This window comes from Mesoplodon bidens (genome assembly GCF_964165515.1).
Source record: "Mesoplodon bidens genome assembly, chromosome: 10".
NCBI classification, from domain to species: Eukaryota; Metazoa; Chordata; class Mammalia; order Artiodactyla; family Ziphiidae; genus Mesoplodon; species Mesoplodon bidens.
The window spans coordinates 27,893,457-27,915,035 of NC_138172.1; the positions used below are offsets into that span (position 1 = coordinate 27,893,457).

The window sequence follows — 21,579 nt, forward strand, 5'->3', positions numbered from 1 at the left end:
TAGAGCTTCATGAGTGTAATATTTTTGAGAAATTAATGTATAATATCCATGGGCTGTTCTTTAGTTTGCAAGTAGTCAAATGCACAAATCTAAGGGGACAGTGTAGTGTTTATAATATATTTATGTAATCTAATCATCCTCCAGATCAAGATATATAGTATTTTTGTACTGCCTGGGAAGATTCCCTTGAGTCCTTTCTCATCCCCTGTACGTACCCCTTCACACCACTATTCTGACTCTTATCACCAGAGATTAGTTTTGTCTGTTCTTGAACTTTGCATAAACGGAACCATGTTCTTTTGTTTTTGTGTAAGTCAAGTCATCATTTTTAATTGCTGCACACTATTCCCTTGTATGAATACACTAAAACTTGAATATCTAGGCTTCCCTTGGTGGACATCTGGACTGTTTCCACTTGGGGGCTATTATAAACAAAGCTCCTGTATATGGGTCTTTTTGTAGCCATTTCTTTTGGGTATATACCTACATGTGGAATTGCTGGCTCAGAGGGTATGGCCTATGTGTAACTTTGGCAGCAATGGCTACACGGCTTTTGGAAAGGCTGCGCCACCTTCATACCCACAGTGGTTGTCCTGGAGTGCCAGCAGTGCTGTGCCCCAGGGCTAGTTTCTTTTAAAATCATGTATTTGTGGCCAATGATGCAGTGGCAGTTGACAAGGCAAAGCCTAGCCACTGCTTTAAAAGGAATTCAGATTGTTCTATGACTGGAGTCTCTTCCAGGTTAGTCTTGATTATAGAAACCTCAATCCTAGCAGGTGGGATATGGAAAAAAGAACAGAGGCAGATGCTCCAGCTTTCACCACCAAATGAAAACACTTGGCCGGGTAGTCACACGTATGTGCAGATTTACTTTATTACCTCCCTTTCTGCTAGATGCCTGGATTGAGTCTAAGTATTCTAGGACTTTGTCCATAGATCTGGTGAGTTGACAATGAGCACCCCAGGGCTGGGGAGAAGATGGGTAGAAAATATCCCCAAGGTGAGCCCAGTGAATAAACTAGTCAACAACTGGGTGAGGTATTCTGCAAAGAAAGTTTGATTTTCATAGACCCAACTTCTATTGGTCAGTTTTAACAAGGAAAGCTTGCAAGAGCCTCATTTTGTGACATCACTAGACGGGCGTTCTCGGGTGATAATGTATTTGTACTTTCACTGATAAGTTTCTCAGAAGAGCCTGGGGAGGGCGGACAGGGAGAAGAGCCATCACGTCCTGACTGGTGTCTGAGGCAATTTCTAACTGTCCCCTTTATGTTTCCCGTGAAGGAGGAAGATACTTTCCTACGCACTAAGGTAGTACATTCAGTGGAAGAGGAAAGGACAGCAAGCAAGGCGATGAGAGAAGAGGGACAGGGACTTCCCGGGTGGTCCAGTGGTTAAGAATCTGCCTGCCAACGCAGGGGAGGTGGGTCTGATCCCTGGTCAGGGAACTAAGATCCCACATGCCGCAGGGCAACTAAGCCCACGTGCCGCAACTACTGAGCACGCGAGCCACAACTAGAGAGCAGCCTGCACGCCGCAATGAAGAGCCTGCATGACACAACTAAGACCCGATGCAGCCAAAAATAAAAATAAAATAAAAATATTTTTTATAAAAGAGGGGCGGATAGTCAAAGCTCAACAATCAAACAATCGCTACTAGCAAGTTTCCTTCCAGAAACAAAAAAATGGATCTTTCTTAGATGATTGACATGAGGGAGTGGTCAATGTTCTAGACTAGGTATATGTACAGTCTGCTGGATTTTCTTTGGGTGGATATTATGAAAAAGAATAGAAAGTAGGTAATCGAAAAACTTGAAAGAAAAATAATACATCCTTTTTAATTGACAGAGGATATAATGTACATTACTTAGCATTGGTCAATTGGGTACAAACTACTTATAAGGGAATTGGTACATTTTTACACAAATTCATGTACAAGTTTATTGTTTTATTTCATTTTTTAAAATGGATTGCTTTTTAAATTTTTATTTATTTATCTTTGGCTGCATTGGGTCTTCATTGCTGCGCTCAGGCTTTCTCCAGTTGCGGCGAGTGGGGGCTACTCTGTTGTGGTGCGTGGGCTTCTCATTGCGGTGCCTTCTCTTGTTGCAGAGCACAGGCTCTAGGGGCACAGGCTTCAGTAGCTGTGGTGCGTGGGCTTAGTAGTTGTGATGCACGGGCTCAGTAGTTGTGGTGCGTGGGCTCAGTAGTTGCGGCACGTGGGCTTAGTTGCTCTGTGGCATGTGGGATCTTCCCAGACCAGGGATCAAACTCATGTCCCCTGTGTTGGCGGGTGGATTCTTAACCACTGTACCACCAGGGAAGCCCCACAAGTTTATTTTTTTTAATGGGTTTTGAAAATATTAGAATTAGACTAAGCTCTTTGAAACCAATATTTCTATCAGGTGTGGCTACTTGCAAGTCCTGGTTCTTATATACAAAAAGCATTGTGAATGACTGGGTCAGAGTGGTGAATAAGAGTCACAATTTCTTTTCCTTTTCAGGGTATGCTGGTGGTAGTATAAATAAAATCCCTGATTAGATACATTTTAATGCTTCCACCTATGGCTCAATGGATAGACAGGACCAGAATCAATGGTAAAACACCTCTCTTCATTCTATTTATATTTGTTCATGTTTCCGAGTTTGTAAAAATCACAATTTACATAGAAAAATGAACACCTAAGAAAGAGCACTTTCTGGGACTTCCCTGGTGGCACAGTGGTTAAGAATCCGCCTGCCATTGCAGGGGACACGGGTTCGAGCCCTGGTCTGGGAAGATCCCACATGCCGCAGAGCAACTAAGCCTGTGCACCACAACTACTGAGCCTGCGCTCTAGAGCCCATGAGCCACAACTACTGAAGCCCGTGCGCCTAGAGCCTGTGCTCCATAACAAGAGAAGCCACCACAATGAGAAGCCTGCACACCACAAAGAAGAGTAGCCCCTGCTCGCCACAACTAGAGAAAGCTCACGCACAGCAGTGAAGACCCAACACAGCCAAAAATAAATAATAAAATAAATTTATAAAAAATAAACAAAACAAAAAGAAAGAGCACTTTCTGCTTCCAAGGGGTTTCTAGGTATCTCTCCCCAGCTCCCCTGCACAACAGTAGCAAGGTCCCAGAGCTCAGATCTCCAACATGCCACCTCTGTGCTGGTGCTGCTTGGGACCTTATACTCCCTTCTCTGCCTGGACAACCTCTATGCACTCTTTAGGTCTTCATGGTCGCTTTGTCTGCAATGCCCAGTCTATATATCCCCAAGTCTAAGTTAAAGCTCTTCTTTTTTAAAAAAATAATTTTATTTATTTTTGGCTGCGTTGGGTCTTTGTTGCTGCGCGCGGGCTTTCTCTAGTTGCGGCGAGCAGGGTCTACTCTTCATTGCAGTGCGCGGGCTTCTCATTGTGGTGGCTTTTCTTGTTGCAGAGCATGGGCTCTAGGCACGTGGGCTTCAGTAGTTGCAGCATGCGGGCTCAGTTGTTGTGGCGCACAGGCTCTAGGATGCGCAGGCTTCAACAGCTGTGGCTCGTGGGCCCTAGAGCGAAGTCTCAGTAGCCGTGGCACACAGGCTCAGTTGCTCCGCGGGATGTGGGATCTTCCCGGACCAGGGATTGAACCTGTTTCCCCTGCACTGGCAGGTGGATTCTTAACCACTGCGCCACCAGGGAAGTCCCTCCTCACTCCTTAATGTAATTACATGCTTAACCATATGTCTCTCCTGAGTGTCTACAAAGTCAGGGAGGGCTGGGCCATGCGTGTTGTGCTTTCTCTCTGCCTAGCTTCATGGTGTACTTAGATGAAGCACTTAATAATTATGCACAAAAGGAACAAGCAGTGACTGTAAGAAGTTCTGAGCGTTTTAAAAGTGAGAGGACCAAGTAATCAACTTTTTGGCAAGGTGATGAGGAAAATGTCTTTGGAAGGAAGATGTGACCTCTGGACCAGCCACAGGAGACACCCCTAAGATCTTCCTTCTAGAGACAAGCTGCTGTGAGGAGGCTTGGTAGCTGCTGTGCCTTCGGGCACACCTCGGCGCTCACAGGGAGGCCGCTCTCGCTGGGATGCTCTAGCCAGTGACCACACCTGGTAGGGCTGGGCCACTGCTGCCCAACAGAGGACTCCTCTCACGGGCAGTCTTGGCTCTGGCGTTCTCCAAGGTCCCAGCCGAGACTTTCTTAGAGCTGCCTTCAGCCAGTCCTCCTAGGTTCCCTCTCTTTAGAGGCATCAGAGCTGCACTGGGGTCCCAGTGCTCTCCCCACCCACTCCTTCTCCCTCTCCTCTTTATCCTTCCCGGGCAGTCCCTCCCTGCCAAAAAACTCGCCTGCACTTAAAATTCCATCTTGGTGTCTGCTTCACAGAGGACCCTACTGACCAAACGCCAATGGTTGGCTGGTGGGACCAGATTCCTCATTGCCCTTTCAGCTAAAGGAACAAACAAGATTCTTCCTAGGGACTTCCCTGGTGGTGCAGTGGTTAAGAATCTGCCTGCCAACGCAGGGGACACAGGTTCAAGCTCTGCTCCAGGAAGATCCCACATGCCGCGGAGCAACTAAGCCTGTGAGCCACAACTACTGAGCCCATGTGCCACAACTACTGAAGCCCACATGCCTAGAGCCCATGCTGTGCAACAAGAGAAGCCACTGCAATGAGAAGCCCACACACCGCACAGAAGAGTAAGACCCCCCTCGCCACAACTAGAGAAAGCCCGTATGCAGCAACGAAGACCCAACGCAGCCAAAAAAAAAAAAAAAAAAAAAAAGAATTGTCTGAGGAGGTAAGATCCAAACTGAGACCTGAAATAATTAGAGGGAGACACACTTGTTCTGAGCTGAGGGAAGAACTTTTCTGACAGAGGAACCAGCAACAGCAGATGCAAAGGCTGGAAGGGGTAATGCTCCAGGCAGGCTGGAGTGGCATTCACCTCCCTTCCAGGTACCTGAGGGCTGGCCTGTGTCTGTCTGTCTTCACCAGTACATCAACCCAGGGCTCACACCCAGTGGGCGTGCAACACTTTTGCTGAATAAAGAAGTAAACTTTCTCAGAGAGGCTAAAGAGGCAGCCATTGTTCCAGCTAGTGAGTGGCAAAGCCGAGATCCCCGCCGAAGCCTGTCCGGCTCCAAATCCCATGCTCTTTCCACCCTAAGACCCTGATAATGCCTGCAATGGCGCATGGAAGGAATTCTCCCCCAGAATTGCTGGAACTCCCTCCTGGGCTAGGTTGCTGTGTTCACAGAGCGACTCTGCAGTTCCTCACCTCAGCTTGGTGCATGTCTGGGCACCCCTTGTGGTGTAAGTTCCTTAACATGACCAGGATAAAAGCCAGACGTTAGAAACCTTGATCTGAGCTCCAGAACTGGGCACGAGGAATAATTCTCGGGCTATGCCAGCCGCATGGGAGCAAACCAAGAGCAGACTTTTACCAGAAGACTAAAGTCTAACCAAACATGCCCACAGATAGGAATGCTCACGTCTTCCTGTCAAATATCAATGATGAACAAACACATTCACTTGTGTGTTAAAGAAGAAATATGCCCTCCCCTCCCAGGGGATAATTATTTCTCTGTTACACACTGAAATAAATGTTCAGTTCTAAAACTTCAAAACAAAAAAACAAACAAAAAAAGAAGTGAACTTCCTTTGCAGGTTAACTATTTTTTGCAGGTCTCCTCTGACTTTTCAATTAGGAGGTAGAGTTGAAACCTCATCCTGGCATCTCTGCCATCCTCCCAGTAACAGGTATCATATTCCTGCATATAACTGCCTCTTAGAGGCTAATTGTGGATAATGAGGAAGGTTTACACGATTACGTCAGCACACAGCTCATGAACCGAACGATCACTATGCAGTGAGCTTACTGCGATTTGGGGATTTGGGGGCTAAAGGAAGCCTACCGCTTACCTTTAACATATGAAATGTCCTGCAATGATCATTGTGGAAATGAGATTACACAGACCCACTCCAATGCCACAGCTGATGGAGTGCCTCCTCTCAGGCTGAAGAAGAGGTACCTGTTTTGAGGATTCCAGAATTCTTCGTAGGGTGATTGTATTAAAAAGGACGAAGAGTCAGGGGGAAGGAAGATCTATCCATCGTTTAGTATATTTCAAACCCCCAACCTCATAATCTATATTAGAGACTGGAATTCCAAGAAAGTGTCTGATGAACTGAGAGTTCCCGGGCACCTTCTGGGAAGGAGCTCAGAGAACACAGCGTGTTGCCCGTAACATCAACTTTCTGTGCATTTTTGAGGCTGCCCAGTGCAAATTTCCCTACGTCTCACACCCACCACTACTGCTATCAACATCAAATCACAAAGGGGCAGACGGCCTAAGTTTTGGCAAAAGTGTTTTATTCCCTTGGCAAACTTCCATACTACCTACTTCCCAGCTCTGCGTGAGGAGACTTCTTCAGAAATACAACGAAAATCGGGAAGCAATGGATGTTTCCTACAGTGAAAACCTCGATGAGGTGTTTTCAGTTACCCTATTTTTCTACTTTCACTAGGTTTATTATTGTTACCCACCGTATGATTGAACAGTTGTAAGAGCAAAACGATCCAAAATCCTACCTGCTTCCACGGAACACTGATAACTGGTTTTGTTTCCCTGAGAGAAAGGGAGTAAGATGTTTGTTAAGCTCTGCAGAACTGGCTAATGTCAAAAGACATCCTCCCAGAAAGGTGTGAAGATGTCTTACCATAGCCGTGGAGATGAAGAGGAGATGTAGTAAGGTTACTAATGCTATTTCTGTCAATGTCTTTGGAATTCTAATTAGATTATTAAAATCTTTCAAATCACTACAGTACCTCTCATCTCCACACCTCCCTGTGACAAGGGTACTTTTGAAATTAGAGGATCCTGATGTCATAGGTAATGATGCATCGCCAGTAATAAAGTTGCAGGGAAATTCCTCCAATAAAAAACAGTTGGGTAAGACAGAACCCATCTATCTGACTTTCTCTCCCCGTTTTATGCTTGAGGATAAGACGTCTGCTGCACAGAACACGGCCTAGCATTTTCCATTCTAGTAGCTGATGGTACTTGCTCACGTGCGGCAAAGTTTAATGACTTGTCACGGCTACTTAAGTTTTTTCCCCCTACATCTGAGGGGCAAATCAAGAAATTCATAAATGAAAAGTTACTTGAAAAGGGAATAATTTTAGGATAGATAGGAGGCACCTGGCAGGTTCAACGTGTATGAATGGTACATCTTAGGGTGTTCTGATTTATAACACATGCATTCCGAGTGGTACCTGAAGAGAAACAAATTGCTTACTGTTAACCCAGATCCATTTGCAGGTAATAAATGGATGTGCTCTCTACCCATCAAATAATGGGCCTCATGCCCTTCAACATCAGTGGATGAGGAATGGGTGTCGTACTCCGTCCTCTGCAAGATAACCCATTCCTTTAGGTGGAGACCTTAGCCCTTCACATCCCAGCAAAAGGAAGTGTATGCAGCTTACTTACCATGATGTACGACACCCTTCAACCCATGGATAATAGGATCCAGCGCAGAATTGTCCCTTGGACTGACCTATATGTAAAGGAAACATGGTTGGTTAAATCTATTCTGGCATCAGACACAACAGTCTCAGTTTAATCTTCTAAAGAGAAGGGGGGGAAATAGATGCTATCTAGCAAGCTGCTTGGGTCTCATATACACCATGGCTCTCACCAAACACAGGAGATTTATGACCTAATAAAACCAAGTGAGGAAGTCTAAATCAAAAGAAAGAAACTTCTCAGAATACATTAGAACAGGAGAGAAATACCGTAGTCCTAGCAAAAATCTTAAAAAGCAAGCAGACTATCCCCTTGCTTTGTTTTATTAAAAGTAGACCCCAATCAGCTAAAAAGTCATTGAAAGCCATCAGAGGGCAATCCATCAGTGATTGAATATTTCAATACCTTTTTGTGATTATGGTTTTTTCCTCTTCTTTTTAAAAATGGATCTGTTCCCTGCCGGCTTACTCTCCTTTTTAAGGATCCCGATTCCCTGTGCCTTAACTTATGCTCAAAGAGGCATTTCTAAGAGTCACTCAAGCAGGGAAAAGGTAGAGTGGAACGGAGCTCAAAGAGACAGTGTCTCTAACCTCCCTTCCCTGCTGGAGTATTTTTTTACTTTTTTATTTTTACTTTTTTTAATTTTGGCGGTGCCACGGGGCTTGCAGGATCTCAGTTTCTCCACCAGGGACTGAACCTGGGCCCCAGAGCGAAAGCGCCAAGTCCTAACCACTAGACCACCAGGGGCCTCCCCTCCCCCACCCCCCAGAGTTTCTAATCTGCCAAAGAAATGTCAAGCCTCTTTGATCTTGACCCTCACGCCTTCCCCTTATGTTCTGATACTACTCGGCATAAATTCTCATTCTTGTCCTTTCTAGAAGATTAAAATTCCACCAGCGCATTATAATTTTGTTTTTTAAGTTCTTTCTTTTAGATATATTGAAATAGCTACAAATGAAATGATTTTGCTTTCAAATAACTCAGGAGTGGATAGCAGAGGAAGCGAGCGGGGTATAGATGCACCAGGACTGGCCATTAATCAATCATTTAGGATCTTAGGTGATGAGCATCAGAAGGGTCATGATACAATTTTCTCTACTTTTGTGTATGTTGAACTTTTTCCAAATAAAGAGTTTCCCCAAATCCGTTATCTATGGTCAGCATATCTCCTAAATTTTTTTTTCCCAGGGTGTTATTTACATTTAATCCACTTCTAACACAATAACATTGAGATACTGACGAAACTTTCAATGGGTAGCAAGACCCAACTTGATGTTTCCTGGTTAATCCAGATGAATCCAGGGCCAACTTAGGTTAAATTTTAAGGTAGCTGAAAAATGGCTACACCCCTTCCTCCCTTATAGATTCTCCCTGTCTGGCTGCCAATCCTAGTTTGCTCTGTAATAATAAGTCATACTTCACAATTTCTTTCTCTCTTCTGCCTCAGCGTCTCCAAGTTAAAGCAGTGGTTCTCAACTGGAGGCATGTTTACCTATCTCTCACGCCCCATTCCCTCCCAGGGGATATTTGACCATGTCTGCTGACACTGTTGGTTGTCACAAGTAAGGGTGGAAGGGCGAGGCTATTAGCATCAAGTGGGTAGAGGCAGGCCTGCTGCTAAACATCCCATAATGTTCAGAAGAGCCCCCCAGAGCAATGAATTATCTGGCCCACAATGCCAACGATGCAGAAGTTGAGAATGAGAAACCCGGATTGGATGCTCTATGAGTTAACAGTGATTACATATTAATGTCTGGAGCCCTGAGTTATGACTAAGTTCAAACACAGGTGTCATTATGTATGGGGTTATGTTTATAGACTAATAAAATGAGGTGGAATTTGGTACTACACTGTAAACACTACAAGTACTACAAAAAAAAAAGGATCAGTGTATCAGATCACAATGATGGATTTCTGGAAGTTGCCATGAGTGTAGCTCCAAAATTGCCCGAAAGGAAGCTCAAGCCACTGGTTGAAGCACAAAACATTTCTGAAAGGCAAACATCCACAGAATACCACAAAATGAAAAACAACCATATTTGCACCAGGACATAGACTAATCAAAAATTTTAAAACATGACCAAAATTGGAAACACAACTCAAGAATGCAAGATAAGAGAGTCTACGAGTAAATGGCCAAACTTCAAAAGTGACAGAACAAAGTAAGAGCCCACAGAAATATCTCATATCAAATTGAAGTCACAGGCAAAAACACGGTCTTCTTTCTCCCATGTCCAGATTCAGTCTGCAAGACATGCTAATGCCAGTTCAACTACCTGAAGTTACTCTAATGTTTGCGGGAAATAGCAAAATGGCCACAAACTCCTGCCATCCCTGTCACATGCATCTTGGCAATATGATTGGCCACTCCTCCCATCAAGAGCGCACATCAACCTCTCCACTCTTTGAAACTGGGCTTGGGGATTTCCCTGGTGGTGCAGTGGTTAAGAATCCGCCTGCCAATGCAGGGGACACGGGTTTGAGCCCTGGTCCGGGAAGATCCCACATGCCGCGGATCAACTAAGCCCGTGCACCACAACTACTGAGCCTGCATTCTAGAGCCCACGAGCCACAACTACTGAGCCCGCCTGCTGCAACTACTGAAGCCCGTGCTCCTAGAGCCCACGCTCCACAACAAGAGAAGCCACTGCAATGAGAAGCCCGCACACCACAACAAAGAGTAGCCCCTGCTCGCTGTGGCTAGAGAATGCCCACGCACAGCAACGAAGACCCAACGCAGCCAATAAATAAATTATTTAATTAAAAACAAACAGACAAACAAACTGGGCTTGGCCACATGCTTTGGCCAAAGGGACAGCAAATATGAGGCAGGGAGAGGCTTATATAGGGATGCAAATGCAAGGGTTTATCCTCTCTTGTTAATCTTTGAAATCCTGAAACCACCAGGTGAGGAACTCCAGGCTAGCCTACTGGAGGATGAGAGACCGCAAAGAGCAGACACATGCAAGTCCAGGCTGAAGCCATTCTAGACTCACCAGCCTGCCAACTACCAGACAGGAGAGTGAGTCCATTTGAGACCATTCAGCCTCAGATGGACCACCTGCAGTCTGCAGAGACCAGCCAAGCTGGCCTTGACCAGAAGAACCGACCAGCCAACCTAAAGTAACAAAGTAATTGTTGTTTTAACTAATTGGGATCATCGATTACAGAGCAAAATTTAGCTGAGTTTCATGACTGTGTACAGAGGTGGAAGATGGGGACAGGCTATAATATCAATAATTTTCTTAACCAATACACTTTGCTTATTTAAAGTTTGTCTTGGAAGTTTCTCAGTGAGATGCCACCATCACAAGGCACAACATTTACCATCAACCTGATCAACTCATGTGCTTCTACAAAACTGTGTTAACCCCTCCTCTACCATGGCAACATTTCACGGATACTGATTTTTTTTTTTTTTTTTTTTTTTTTTTTTTTTTTTTGCTGTACGCGGGCCTCTCACTGCTGTGGCCTCTCCCGTTGCGGAGCACAGGCTCCGGACACACAGGCTCCGCGGCCATGGCTCGCGGGCCCAGCCGCTGCGCGGCATGTGGGATCTTCCGGGATAGGGGCACGAACCCGTGTCCCCTGCATCGGCAGGCGAACTCCCAACCACTGCGCCACCAGGGAAGCCCGGATACTGATTTTTTATCTCAGCTGTGGGGGGATGTTTTGTAGTCAGGAGGGCACTTTAATGCATTTAGTCTCATGTGATGATGTGAAACTTCAAGGAAACTGTTCCTAATTCTCTGTGACTTACATCCACCAATGACGTTTGTAGCCCAAGCAAAAGGAAAATAAGCTGATAACCTAATCCACCTTCGATTTCTGGTTGCTTCTGACTACACTATCTCTGTGCCTGATTACTCAGTCCTGGTCTCATTTGAGTTCAAGAGCCTGACCCTAGATTGTAAGCAATCCGGAAAATGAAAAGCCTCTCCAATGCCCATTTATCTCCATAGCCTCCATTGCTGGTTTATATGGTTGGGGTTGAGAAGATGGACAGAAAGAGAAAGAATAATGGAGATCACTGGCTGGTCAAAGTAACTTACTAATAATACAGAGCCTACTCTCCAGTTCATGTCTTGGATCTAAACCTCAGGGTTAGAATCCAAAGAGCATGTTAATAAGTGGGTTTGTTCCAGAAAGGCATAACCCTAACTGAAATATTCCCTTCCACTCACTGCCTCAAACAATTTGACACATAAAAAAATTCAGGGACATAACCTAAGCAATTTGGGCAACTTTGAAATATGCCTACGGAAAGGGTGTACCAGCAACCCTTGTTTATACTCCGGTCTCTGCCCTGGGTAGAGGAGGCCAAGGGGTGGGGAAAAAATGCACTTTTTAGAGCTTCAGTGTCCTCACCTGTGTAATGGGGATAAATCTCATAATGTTATGAGAATGAAATGCATGAAGCTTGGCGTATAATGCTGAGTACAAATGCAACATTCAATAAGGGCTGGTATGACAGGGCAACAAACCCGACCCAAACGTTCAAATGTAAATGAATGTCAAACAACAGCAGTTTTATCCCTGAGACTTCTCAATGCACTTGGCTCTAAAAGCAATACCTCCTTGAGTTCGAATTTCAAATGATCCAAATTTATGTTTTATTTGACATCCACTCCATTTTGTAATATGCTGCTCCTGCTAAAGCCACAGGAGGAGTTTTCCTAGCTCTTGAAATTTGCTTCCTTCCACTTTAAGATCAAAGGAGTCATGCAGTAATACGGAAAAGGCAGCAATTGCAAAAATGAGCTTAAAATGGACGAGAAGAAATGGACACCCCTTTCCCTGCAGAGTTTGTGTTCTGATTGCAAAACATAGCTTAGGGCCCTTCCAATACAGATGCAACAGAGGGCTCTGAAATGAAAGCTTTTAAGTTGTCTTTGGATATAACCAAAAGACAAAGAGACATTAGCAATACAGGAAACCATGTAGGTTTGGGCAAAAGGCCAAATTTATATAAATGCTGATGAAATCTAAACTTCATAAAAATTTTTTCCCAAATAATAGACATTAAGGATTCAGCCAACTATCAATTTAGTAACCAACTTACTGATAATCTCTAGAGATGTGTTGATAATCCAGGCTCTACAGGCAGACATACATTTATTCCTGCTTGAAGCAAAATGACATGAGGCAGAGAAGCCCCACCAGGCTGTGTGTCTGCATTCGGATGTGCTGCCGTTTGTTTACTTTTCCCGTCCACTGTGCCATGTGGCCCTTGACTTGGATCCTAATAACCTTCCATCTATCAAGTCCTGGCCATCTGCTAAATAGGATGTCCAAGACAACCTAGTTGCCTTGAAACTGACATCGCCAGCTGCTCCTTTGGTCCTATAAATGTTGTATCCAGCCAATACCCGCTTGTGGGAAAAAGGATTTATGCCTGCTGAGGGTGAATGGCTACACCATTAACCATAGCCGCGGGGGAAAGTGACAAACAGCAGGACCAGAGATTCTGCACATCCTTCCTGAATTGCAGAGATGATGATCCATCCAAGCTGATGGTTAGCAGGTAACTGTATCTTCAGAAGCTAAAGTGTTTATCAGGACAAGGGCAAGCACTTCTTAGGAGGTCTGATTTCAGATCTGATTCTTCTCTTCTTCCACAGCTCTTACCTAAAGAGCCATGTAGCAAGGATGCTGCAGCTTCTTTCATTCTGACTTCAACACCTTGGGTACCACTCACCAGGTTTTAGTTCAAGTTGCTGTCAAGCAAAAACCATTCATAACTTGGCTGGTTTACAAAACTGCATTTCAGTTAAGGCTTCTCCAGAGACAGAGCACCAAACAGATTCCTTTATTAATAAATAAATGCTTGTCAATAATTTCAGAAATGTGTCTATGTTCAAGAAGATAAGAATGGGACTTCCCTGGTGGTCCAGTGGTAAAGAATTCACCTTCCAATGCAGGGGACGCAGGTTCAATACCTGGTCAGGGAACTAAGATCCCACATGCCGCGGGGTAACTAAGCCCACGCGCCACAACTGCTGAGCTTGCGCGCCTTCAATTAGAGAGCCTATGCACCACACACTACAGAGCCCACGCGCCCTGGAGCCTGTGGGCCACAACTAGAGAAGAGGAAACCCGCACACCACAACTAGAGAGAAGCCCGAGCACCACAAGGAAGAGCCTGCATACCGAAAGGAAAGATCCTGCATGCTTCAACAAAGACCCCATGTGCCGTAACTAAGACCCGGCGCAGCCAAAAATAAACAAGCAAATAAATAATAAATAAATCTTAAAAAAAAAAGAAGATAAGAGCATCAAACTACTAACACTGATCTATATTGAAAACATCATTCTTTGGTTGGCTCTTCTTTTTAATGCTCAGAAATATGACTTTTCTTCTTGTACACCCTATCGTCTCAGTTTCTAACGCAGAAATTTCTTTTTTTCCCTTTTGACATCCCAATAACGTTTTCTATTCTCTCCGGACCATCACTGCTGAAGTGGGATTGCAAACAGTGGAATCAGAGACATCGGTGCATTTACCACCCCAAACTGCCATGGCATAAAGTCAAAGAGAAAACAGAGACATGATCCAAAAGGTGTAATGGTCAATGAAGAAGGAGCTCTGTAAGGCTGTAGGACTTTTTATGAAATGAAGGATTTTCACTTCCCAATCAAGTAACAGCAAGTAACCAAGTATGGATTTCTGGCCAGGAGGTTTGGTTTAACTTCAAAGAATGAATTTCCACAATCGTAGTTAAGCCTAATCTAACAGATATGCAAAATATCACAAACCATCTCACCAGAGAAGGAAGAGCTCCTGTCAGAGGGGAAGGTCACAGTCTCATATCATCATCCATATTCTAGCACTTGACAGGACACACACACTCCTGGGACTGGTTTCCACCAGCAGGTGAGAAAATTCCTAATTCCTCAGCCATGGGAAGGGATTAACATGAAAAAGCAACACAATTATAAATGCTAATAGGATTTGCCCTCCTCACTTCCAATGGAACTTGAGCATGGACATGGCTTACTTCCTGTTAATTCATAATATTCGTGGAAACCAGTCAATTCACAAGTTATACGTCCCCAGAGAATTGAAATGCACGGCCAGAGAAGGCCACAGAAGAAATGAACTGAATGCTCTTGGTCTTCTTAAACTGACCATTCTCTATCCCTCTGCCCACACCTCTCCAGCTCACCAGAGGGGATTTACCACTTAATTGTCAGACTTGGCTTGGAAGAGTCTATTACTGGAAAAACCAACCCAGCAGGGTGATAGCAAGGCCCAGCAGCAAATCTGCACAAGTGCAGATCTTGCCAGCAGCAGTCATGCCTATTGTCAATACAGGTGATTTCTCATTTTCATGAGGATCAAACTGCCTTGGCCTGGGTATACAGTGCCATTTCCTCTGCCTCTGGACTCACACAACACTCAATTTCAAAGCCAAAGCAGAAAAGAGGGAGGGAATGGGCAGACCAGGGCATCTGACAAATGGAACGTCCATAGGGGCTCACATGGTGATTTTTGTCCTTTTTTGTCTTTTTTTTTTTTTTTTGCGGTACACGGGCCTCTCACTGCTGTGGCCTCTCCCGTTGCGGAGTACGGGCTCTGGACGCGCAGGCTCAGCGGCCATGGCTCACGGGCCCAGCCGCTCCGTGGCATGTGGGATCTTCCCGGTTCCCGGACCGGGCACGAACCCGTGTCCCCTGCATCGGCAGGCGGACTCTCAACCACTGTGCCACCAGGGAAGCCCCACTTCTTTGTCTTTTTAATGCATTGTGTTTCAGAGCCAAGAAGATAGTGGGGACACGTTTACAGCAGTTCAGGACAGGGTCCCAGAGCCTGCCTGTCCCACCCCTGCCAGTCTTCTCAGTGTAAAGGTTGCTCTTGAACGGGGAAGAAGCAAAAAAAATTCCAACCTAGCAAAGTGTGACCCAGAGTCTTAAGCTACAGCACAAACCATTTCACACAGATATTGTCATGACCTTGGAATTAAACAAACAACAAAAAAGTTGGGAAGCCTGGGGCAAGAGAAGCTTATTTCAGGTTCAGTGACTCGCCTGCAAGTTTCCCTCGATTCAGTGTGGCAATGCTGGACAATGTTGACTTTCTCTTGTTAATAATCCTGCCATGCACTGAAAAGCCCTAACAATATCAAAGGCTTGGGGGAGAAAGCAGAGCTGACTGTTTCTAAGTGTAGCCAGTGACTTCAACTAAAACACATTAGATGTGAACCCTCACCCTTGCTTTTTCATTCCCTCCAAGCAAAAAGCTGCTCGGAGCCCTCCATTTACAAAAGACTCGGAATCCAGAAAGCACGATGTGGGGACTGTTTTAAATCCCCACCACGTATGCAGCAAGAGAAACACGAGAGACAAAGCGTATCAGATCAAAGGGGTCGCCAGATTGATCCTCCCCTTGAAAAAATTCCTCTTTAGGAGTAGGTAAGGGCATCATTTTGGATAAACCTTAAGTCCAGTAACCAAGCATCCAGATGGCATATGAAGGATGGAGGAAGACTATGTAAATATCATGTAGGTATATAATATTAATATAATTTAATATATAAAATATTAAAACAAACCTTGCTCATCTTATATAGACAGTATGTGATAGGAGAAAAAAAAGATGATAGGATGTCTTTAGCCCAAATCATAAGAACCCAGCTCTTAGGCTCATTCTCTCAACAAATATATGCTGAGTGCCTACAGCATGCTGTGGCAGGCTGACTCTAAGATATTCCTCAATGGTTCTCACTCCAGGTATTCAGGCCCTACAAATCTCCACTCTTTGAGGCTGGGCTGATCTAGTGGCCTATTTTATTTATTTATAAATTTATTTATTTACTTCTGGCTGCGTTGGGTCTTCGTTGCTGTGCGCGGGCTTTCTCTAGTTGCGGCGGGCGGGGGCTACTCTTCGTTGCGGTGCGCGGGCTTCTCATTGCGGTGGCTTCTCTTGTTGCGGAGCACAGGCTCTAGGCACACAGGCTCCAGTAGCTGTGGCTGTGGCTCGTGGGCTCTAGAATGCAGGCTCAGTAGTTGTGGCGCATGGGCTTAATTGCTTCACAGCATGTGGGATCTTCCCGGACCAGGACTCGAACCCGTGTCCCCTGCATTGGCAGGCGGATTCTCAATCACTGTGCCATCAGGGAAGTCCCAAGTGGCCTATTTTAAACCAGTAGAATGCGGCAAAGGCAAAGGGAAGTCACTTCTATGATTAGGTAACAAGAGATTCTCATCTCCATCTTGCTAGCAGACTCTCCCTGGTGCCTACTTGGCTGTGAAGTAAATAGCCATGCTAGATGGGCAGGTATGGTGAGGAACTGAAGGGAAACCGAGGTCCTCAGTAAAACAGCCCTGGAGGAACTGAATTCTGCCAACAACCTAAAGTGGGAGTGGGATAGATCCTTCCCCAGCTGAACTTCCAGATGAGACAGAAGCCTGGCTGACACCCTGATGCAGCCTCTGAGAAACCATGAAGCAGAGGGCCCACAGAAACTGTGAGATGGTAAATGTGTGTTTCAGCTTCTCAGCTTCTAGTAGTTTGTTACACAGCAGTAGATATTCACATGTCAAGAACTGGGCACTGGGATATGATACTGGACAAGCCATAGTGCTTCTCCTTACAAAGCTGAGAGTCTAGTTCTAGCTCCCACAGAGGGGACGAGGGCCCTGGCTTCCGTAAAGAATCCACACTTCACCACTGTCCTCACTCTGCATCACCTATTAAAAGGTACTCCCCTTCCTTCTGAATAAACCCTGACCGCTCTTAGACCTGAGCTGCTATGTTACATCACAGCTTCTAGAGTTTGAGGGGAAGCAATATATTTAGAATCCAAGTTCCAACCAGGGAAACGTGGTAAAATAATCAGCAACCCCCCAAGAGGAGCCAATAATCATTGATAATCAACTCTGGGGCAAAGAGTTTTCAGTAGCTTTTTTGTTTAAGCAAACATAGAAAACCAGCAAGTTGCAGCACCAAATCTAACGCCTTCTTAATGAAAGCTGTCCCTGGGCAAAGTGCACAGCAAAATGCACGGGCGTGAGCAGCTGTTATTTCTGAGTCATAGCAAGCAAGCCAAGTGCAAACTAATTACACACCCCAATGCTTTTTTTTTTTTTTTTCTTTTGGAGGGGGTATTTCTACTCTCTGCTTCGTTTTGAGCACTGAATGATTGCTCCTATAGTGTAGTCTCTGAAGACTGATTAAGTATCAATCCACTCTCCCAAACAATACCTCACAGGGCATTTCCTATTCTAAATCATGCACTCATGGGAGGGCTTTGGTGCCTGATTCTATAAGGGGGACTTATGCTTCCTGTCACTGTCCTCTAAAATCATCGTGTTAACTCTTCGAAACATCCCACTTCATCCACCAAGAAACCAGTGAAAACTCTTTTCAGCAGACATTGTTAAAGTTGTCAGAGTGTCTGGTTAAAGAGCCTTCAGTAAACAATGTTTTAGGGGGATACAAAAAGATGATTTAAGTGGCCAATGTCTTCAAATCCACAAATTAAAGAAATTCCCTTTAAGTAGGTGATACGTCTAAACAAAGGCCAGTCCCATCTCAAGGAGGATACAGATCAATGCTAACCTAACAGTTCAGCTTTGTATTTAAAATGCACCTCAGTTCAACAGAGGATAAAATTAAATTGCAACAAGCAAAGACAAAATCTTTCCCAGCAGGTCTTGATTGATAGAACGTGCCATATGCAGCAGAACAAAATGGAAAACCGGAAAGTTTGTTCCGAGTAATCACTGTCTCCCTGGGCCAACTTCCTCTTCTTTGAGAAAATAATATGATTTCTTCGCAGAGCATGTAGTCTACTTATTTAAGCAGCAGTACGCAGGATTTTTCAATTCCTCCAGCAGCTCAGTTGGAAAAAATGGCTCCAGTGGGGTATAAGTGCAGGTAACATTTAAGCAGGAAGAAGCTTATCTTATAAAAACTGCCATTGACAATAACCTGAGAATAAATCACTCCTTAGAAACAATGCAGGTGGATCTCCTGTACTTGAATGTGATGAACTCACCTGAAAAAGCAACCTGGGTTTCTAAGACTAGTGCAGGGGTTAAGTGCAGAGTTTCTGAAACCAGGTCAGTAGACCCAGGTTCAAAAGTTTTCCACTTAAGAGCTGTGTGATTATGGGAAAGGTGATTACAATCCCACTGTGCCTCAATTTCCTCATCTGTAAAATGGAGATTACTCCCCCATAACCTCACAGGGTGGGTTAAGGGGATTAAATGAATGTTTAGCCCAGTAACTAACATATCCAAGATTCACTACAAATGTAGATGGAGCCACTCTTTCCCCAAAGAGGCACCATGACCAGGCACACACAAACACACACAAAGACATAAATACAACTCTACTTCTGGTTACAGACAGACCAACAATTTGGGGGTTCCAACCTATATTCAGTCCATCATGACCTCCATGCCAAAATTTCATTTCATTAAAATGGTACCATCTTTCAACCCAGTAGACCAATCGCCAAAACTTGGAATTATTTTGATTCCTCCCTTTCTTGCTCCATCTACATATGATTCATCAGGAAGTCCAGAAAGGGACTTCCCTGGTGGTCCAGTAGTGAAGAATCTGCCTTCCAACGCAGGGGACACGGGTCCGGTCCCTGGTCGGGGAACTAGGATCCCACATGCCACGGGACAGCTAAGCCCGTGCGCCAAAACTACTGAGCCTGCATGCCACAAACTACAGAGCCCACGCGCCACAACTAGAGAAGAGAAGCCCATGCTGTGCAACGAAGAGCCTGCACCACAACGGAAGGTCCCGCACGCCTCAAAGAAGACCCCGCGTGCTGCAACTGAGACCCGACACAGGCAAAAAAAATAAAGTCCAGAAGATTCTACCTCCTCAACATAACTTGAATTTGTCCACCACCTCTTGCCAGTTCCTCCATTCTGACCCTAGCCCAGGCCACCACCACCTTAAACCTAAACAACCTCTGACGGCCTCACCTAACTGGTTTCCCTGCTTTCTTTTACTGCACTCTCCAGGAAGTCCTTCTCTACGCAGCAGTTACACCAGTGGTCCTCCCCTGGCTGCCCACTGGAATCCCTTCTAATCAGCTTTCAGAAAAAAACACAGACAACAACAGTGACAAAACACTGTTCCCACTGACCTGAGGTGTGGCCTGGGTGCTTAAGCTCTCTAGCTGAGTTTGAGAGTCACTGAGAATGATCTTTTAAAAAGTAAATCCAATCACAACACAGGCCTGCTTAAAAGTTTTCCAAGATCTGGGCCCAGGCCACCTGTAGGCTCTTATCACACAGTAATAATATAATAATAATAATTATTTTTATTCCCATGGTTCACTACAGTCCAGCCTCATTGGCCTCCCTCCTCTTCTTCAAACACCCTGAGCATTTCACTGCCTCTAGGCCTTTGCCCCGCTGATCCTCTGCCGAGAAGGTTCCTCGTTCAGCTCTATGCCGGACAGGTTCTCACTTTTCAGACCTCAGTTCAATATGACTCCATCACAAAGCCTTCCCTGAGCGCCCGTCCAAACTGGCCCGTCCCATGTATTTGCTAACCATCACTCTGTTTCGCTCCCTGCAAGCACCAATCTCTGCCTGTCAACACCTGAAGGTCAGGGTGCAGCCTAGGTGGTCGGTGCATTACAGAAAATCCAGGCTGGAGGGTCCTTGAAGTTCCAGCAGGTCAGAGGTCCTCATCCCCTCCAAGGGTCACCAAGGTACCACCTGTGACACCGGCTCTCTCATAGCAGTTACTATACTTCACTTTAATGACCTATTTAAACACCTGCCTCCTGACTGGGCTGAGAGCTCCCTGAAGACAGGGCTCAAACTTTCAATGATGAATTGAAATTATAATGGAGTAATCACAGTTCAGGCACATAAAAGTGGAATCGACATACAAACGTATGGACACCAAGGGCGGAAAGTGGCGGGGTGGTGGGGTGGTGGGATGAATTGGGAGACCGGGATTGACATATATACATTAATATGTATAAAATGGATAACTAATAAGAACATGCCATATAAAAAATAAATTAAATAAAATTCAAAAATTCAAAAAAAAAATGGAATCGGGCTCTCACTGAGGATCTGGTCTCAGACACATCCCTGCACCACTGAGAACCTGAACTTTCTTTGAACTATACCAGAGCCATGGACACCACCAGGCATATTCAGAATAATACCTGCCAGCTGCAAACTGATGGTCATAAGTTCTCCCCTTGTGACTACGCAACCACTTCGAACCCCTAACCAATCCCCGCTTAACAAGCACCCTTACTTCTTGCCAGCTCCAGTTATAATTCTTTTTTTTTTTTTTTTTGCGGTACGCGGGCCTCTCACTGTTGTGGCCTCTCCCGTTGTGGAGCACAGGCTCCGGACGTGCAGGCTCAGCGGCCATAGTCCACGGGCCCAGCCGCTCCGCAGCACATGGGATCCTCCTGGACTGGGGCACGAACCCGTGTCCCCTGCATCGGCAGGCAGACTCTCAAGCACTGCGCCACCAGGGAAGCCCTCCAGTTATAATTCTTGATAAACAACTCATGTAACTAAGTGTAACCTTATGGGTTTTTGCCTTTAGACGCCTCCTCCATTTTGTAGCCCAGTGGAACACAAGTCAAGTGTTTCTTGAATCTGTGTCTCAGGCTGCAGTCCTAGCAAACCCCCAATAAATCCCTTTTTATTTCAATCAGGTCCCTGTTTCTGAAAATTTGGTTAACATTTTATTTAATTTGATTTTAAATCACCAGCTCTATCTCAGTGCCAGCAGAGGGTAGGCGCTAAGAGATGTTTTCTGAAAAGCAAAACAGGTAGCTATTAAAGAGGTAAAGAAGGGCAAAGAAATAAGGAAGAAAGAGTTCAAAGAAAACTTTAGCCAGGATATCTAGAGAGCTGAAAGAATTCTGGGATTTATGTCCAAAGAATCTGATTCAAGCCCTGGTTGTATGCTGGCTGTGTGACCTGAGGTAAGTAACTTAATCACTCTGGGCCAGTGGATGATGACTCACACTTCCCAGAGTGGACCTGCAAGGGTAAGATGAAAGGATGTGTCGACAACAGGTACTACTCCCCACAGCTTAGAGACCAGATATTACACTGAGATGGGCT

General features: G+C 45.1%; 1 protein-coding gene across 4 annotated transcripts in view; it reads right to left on the reverse strand.

The window, feature by feature from the left end:
- The window catches only part of PTPRG (protein tyrosine phosphatase receptor type G), a 749,834-nt gene that overhangs the window by 169,990 nt on the left and 558,265 nt on the right, over nucleotides 1-21,579 (reverse strand). For all 4 annotated transcript variants that reach the window (XM_081245085.1, XM_081245083.1, XM_081245084.1 and 1 more), the window contains exon 6: nucleotides 7,471-7,537. In XM_081245085.1, the coding sequence (XP_081101211.1) occupies nucleotides 7,471-7,537 (67 nt within the window). The remainder of the gene's footprint in view (nucleotides 1-7,470; nucleotides 7,538-21,579) is intronic.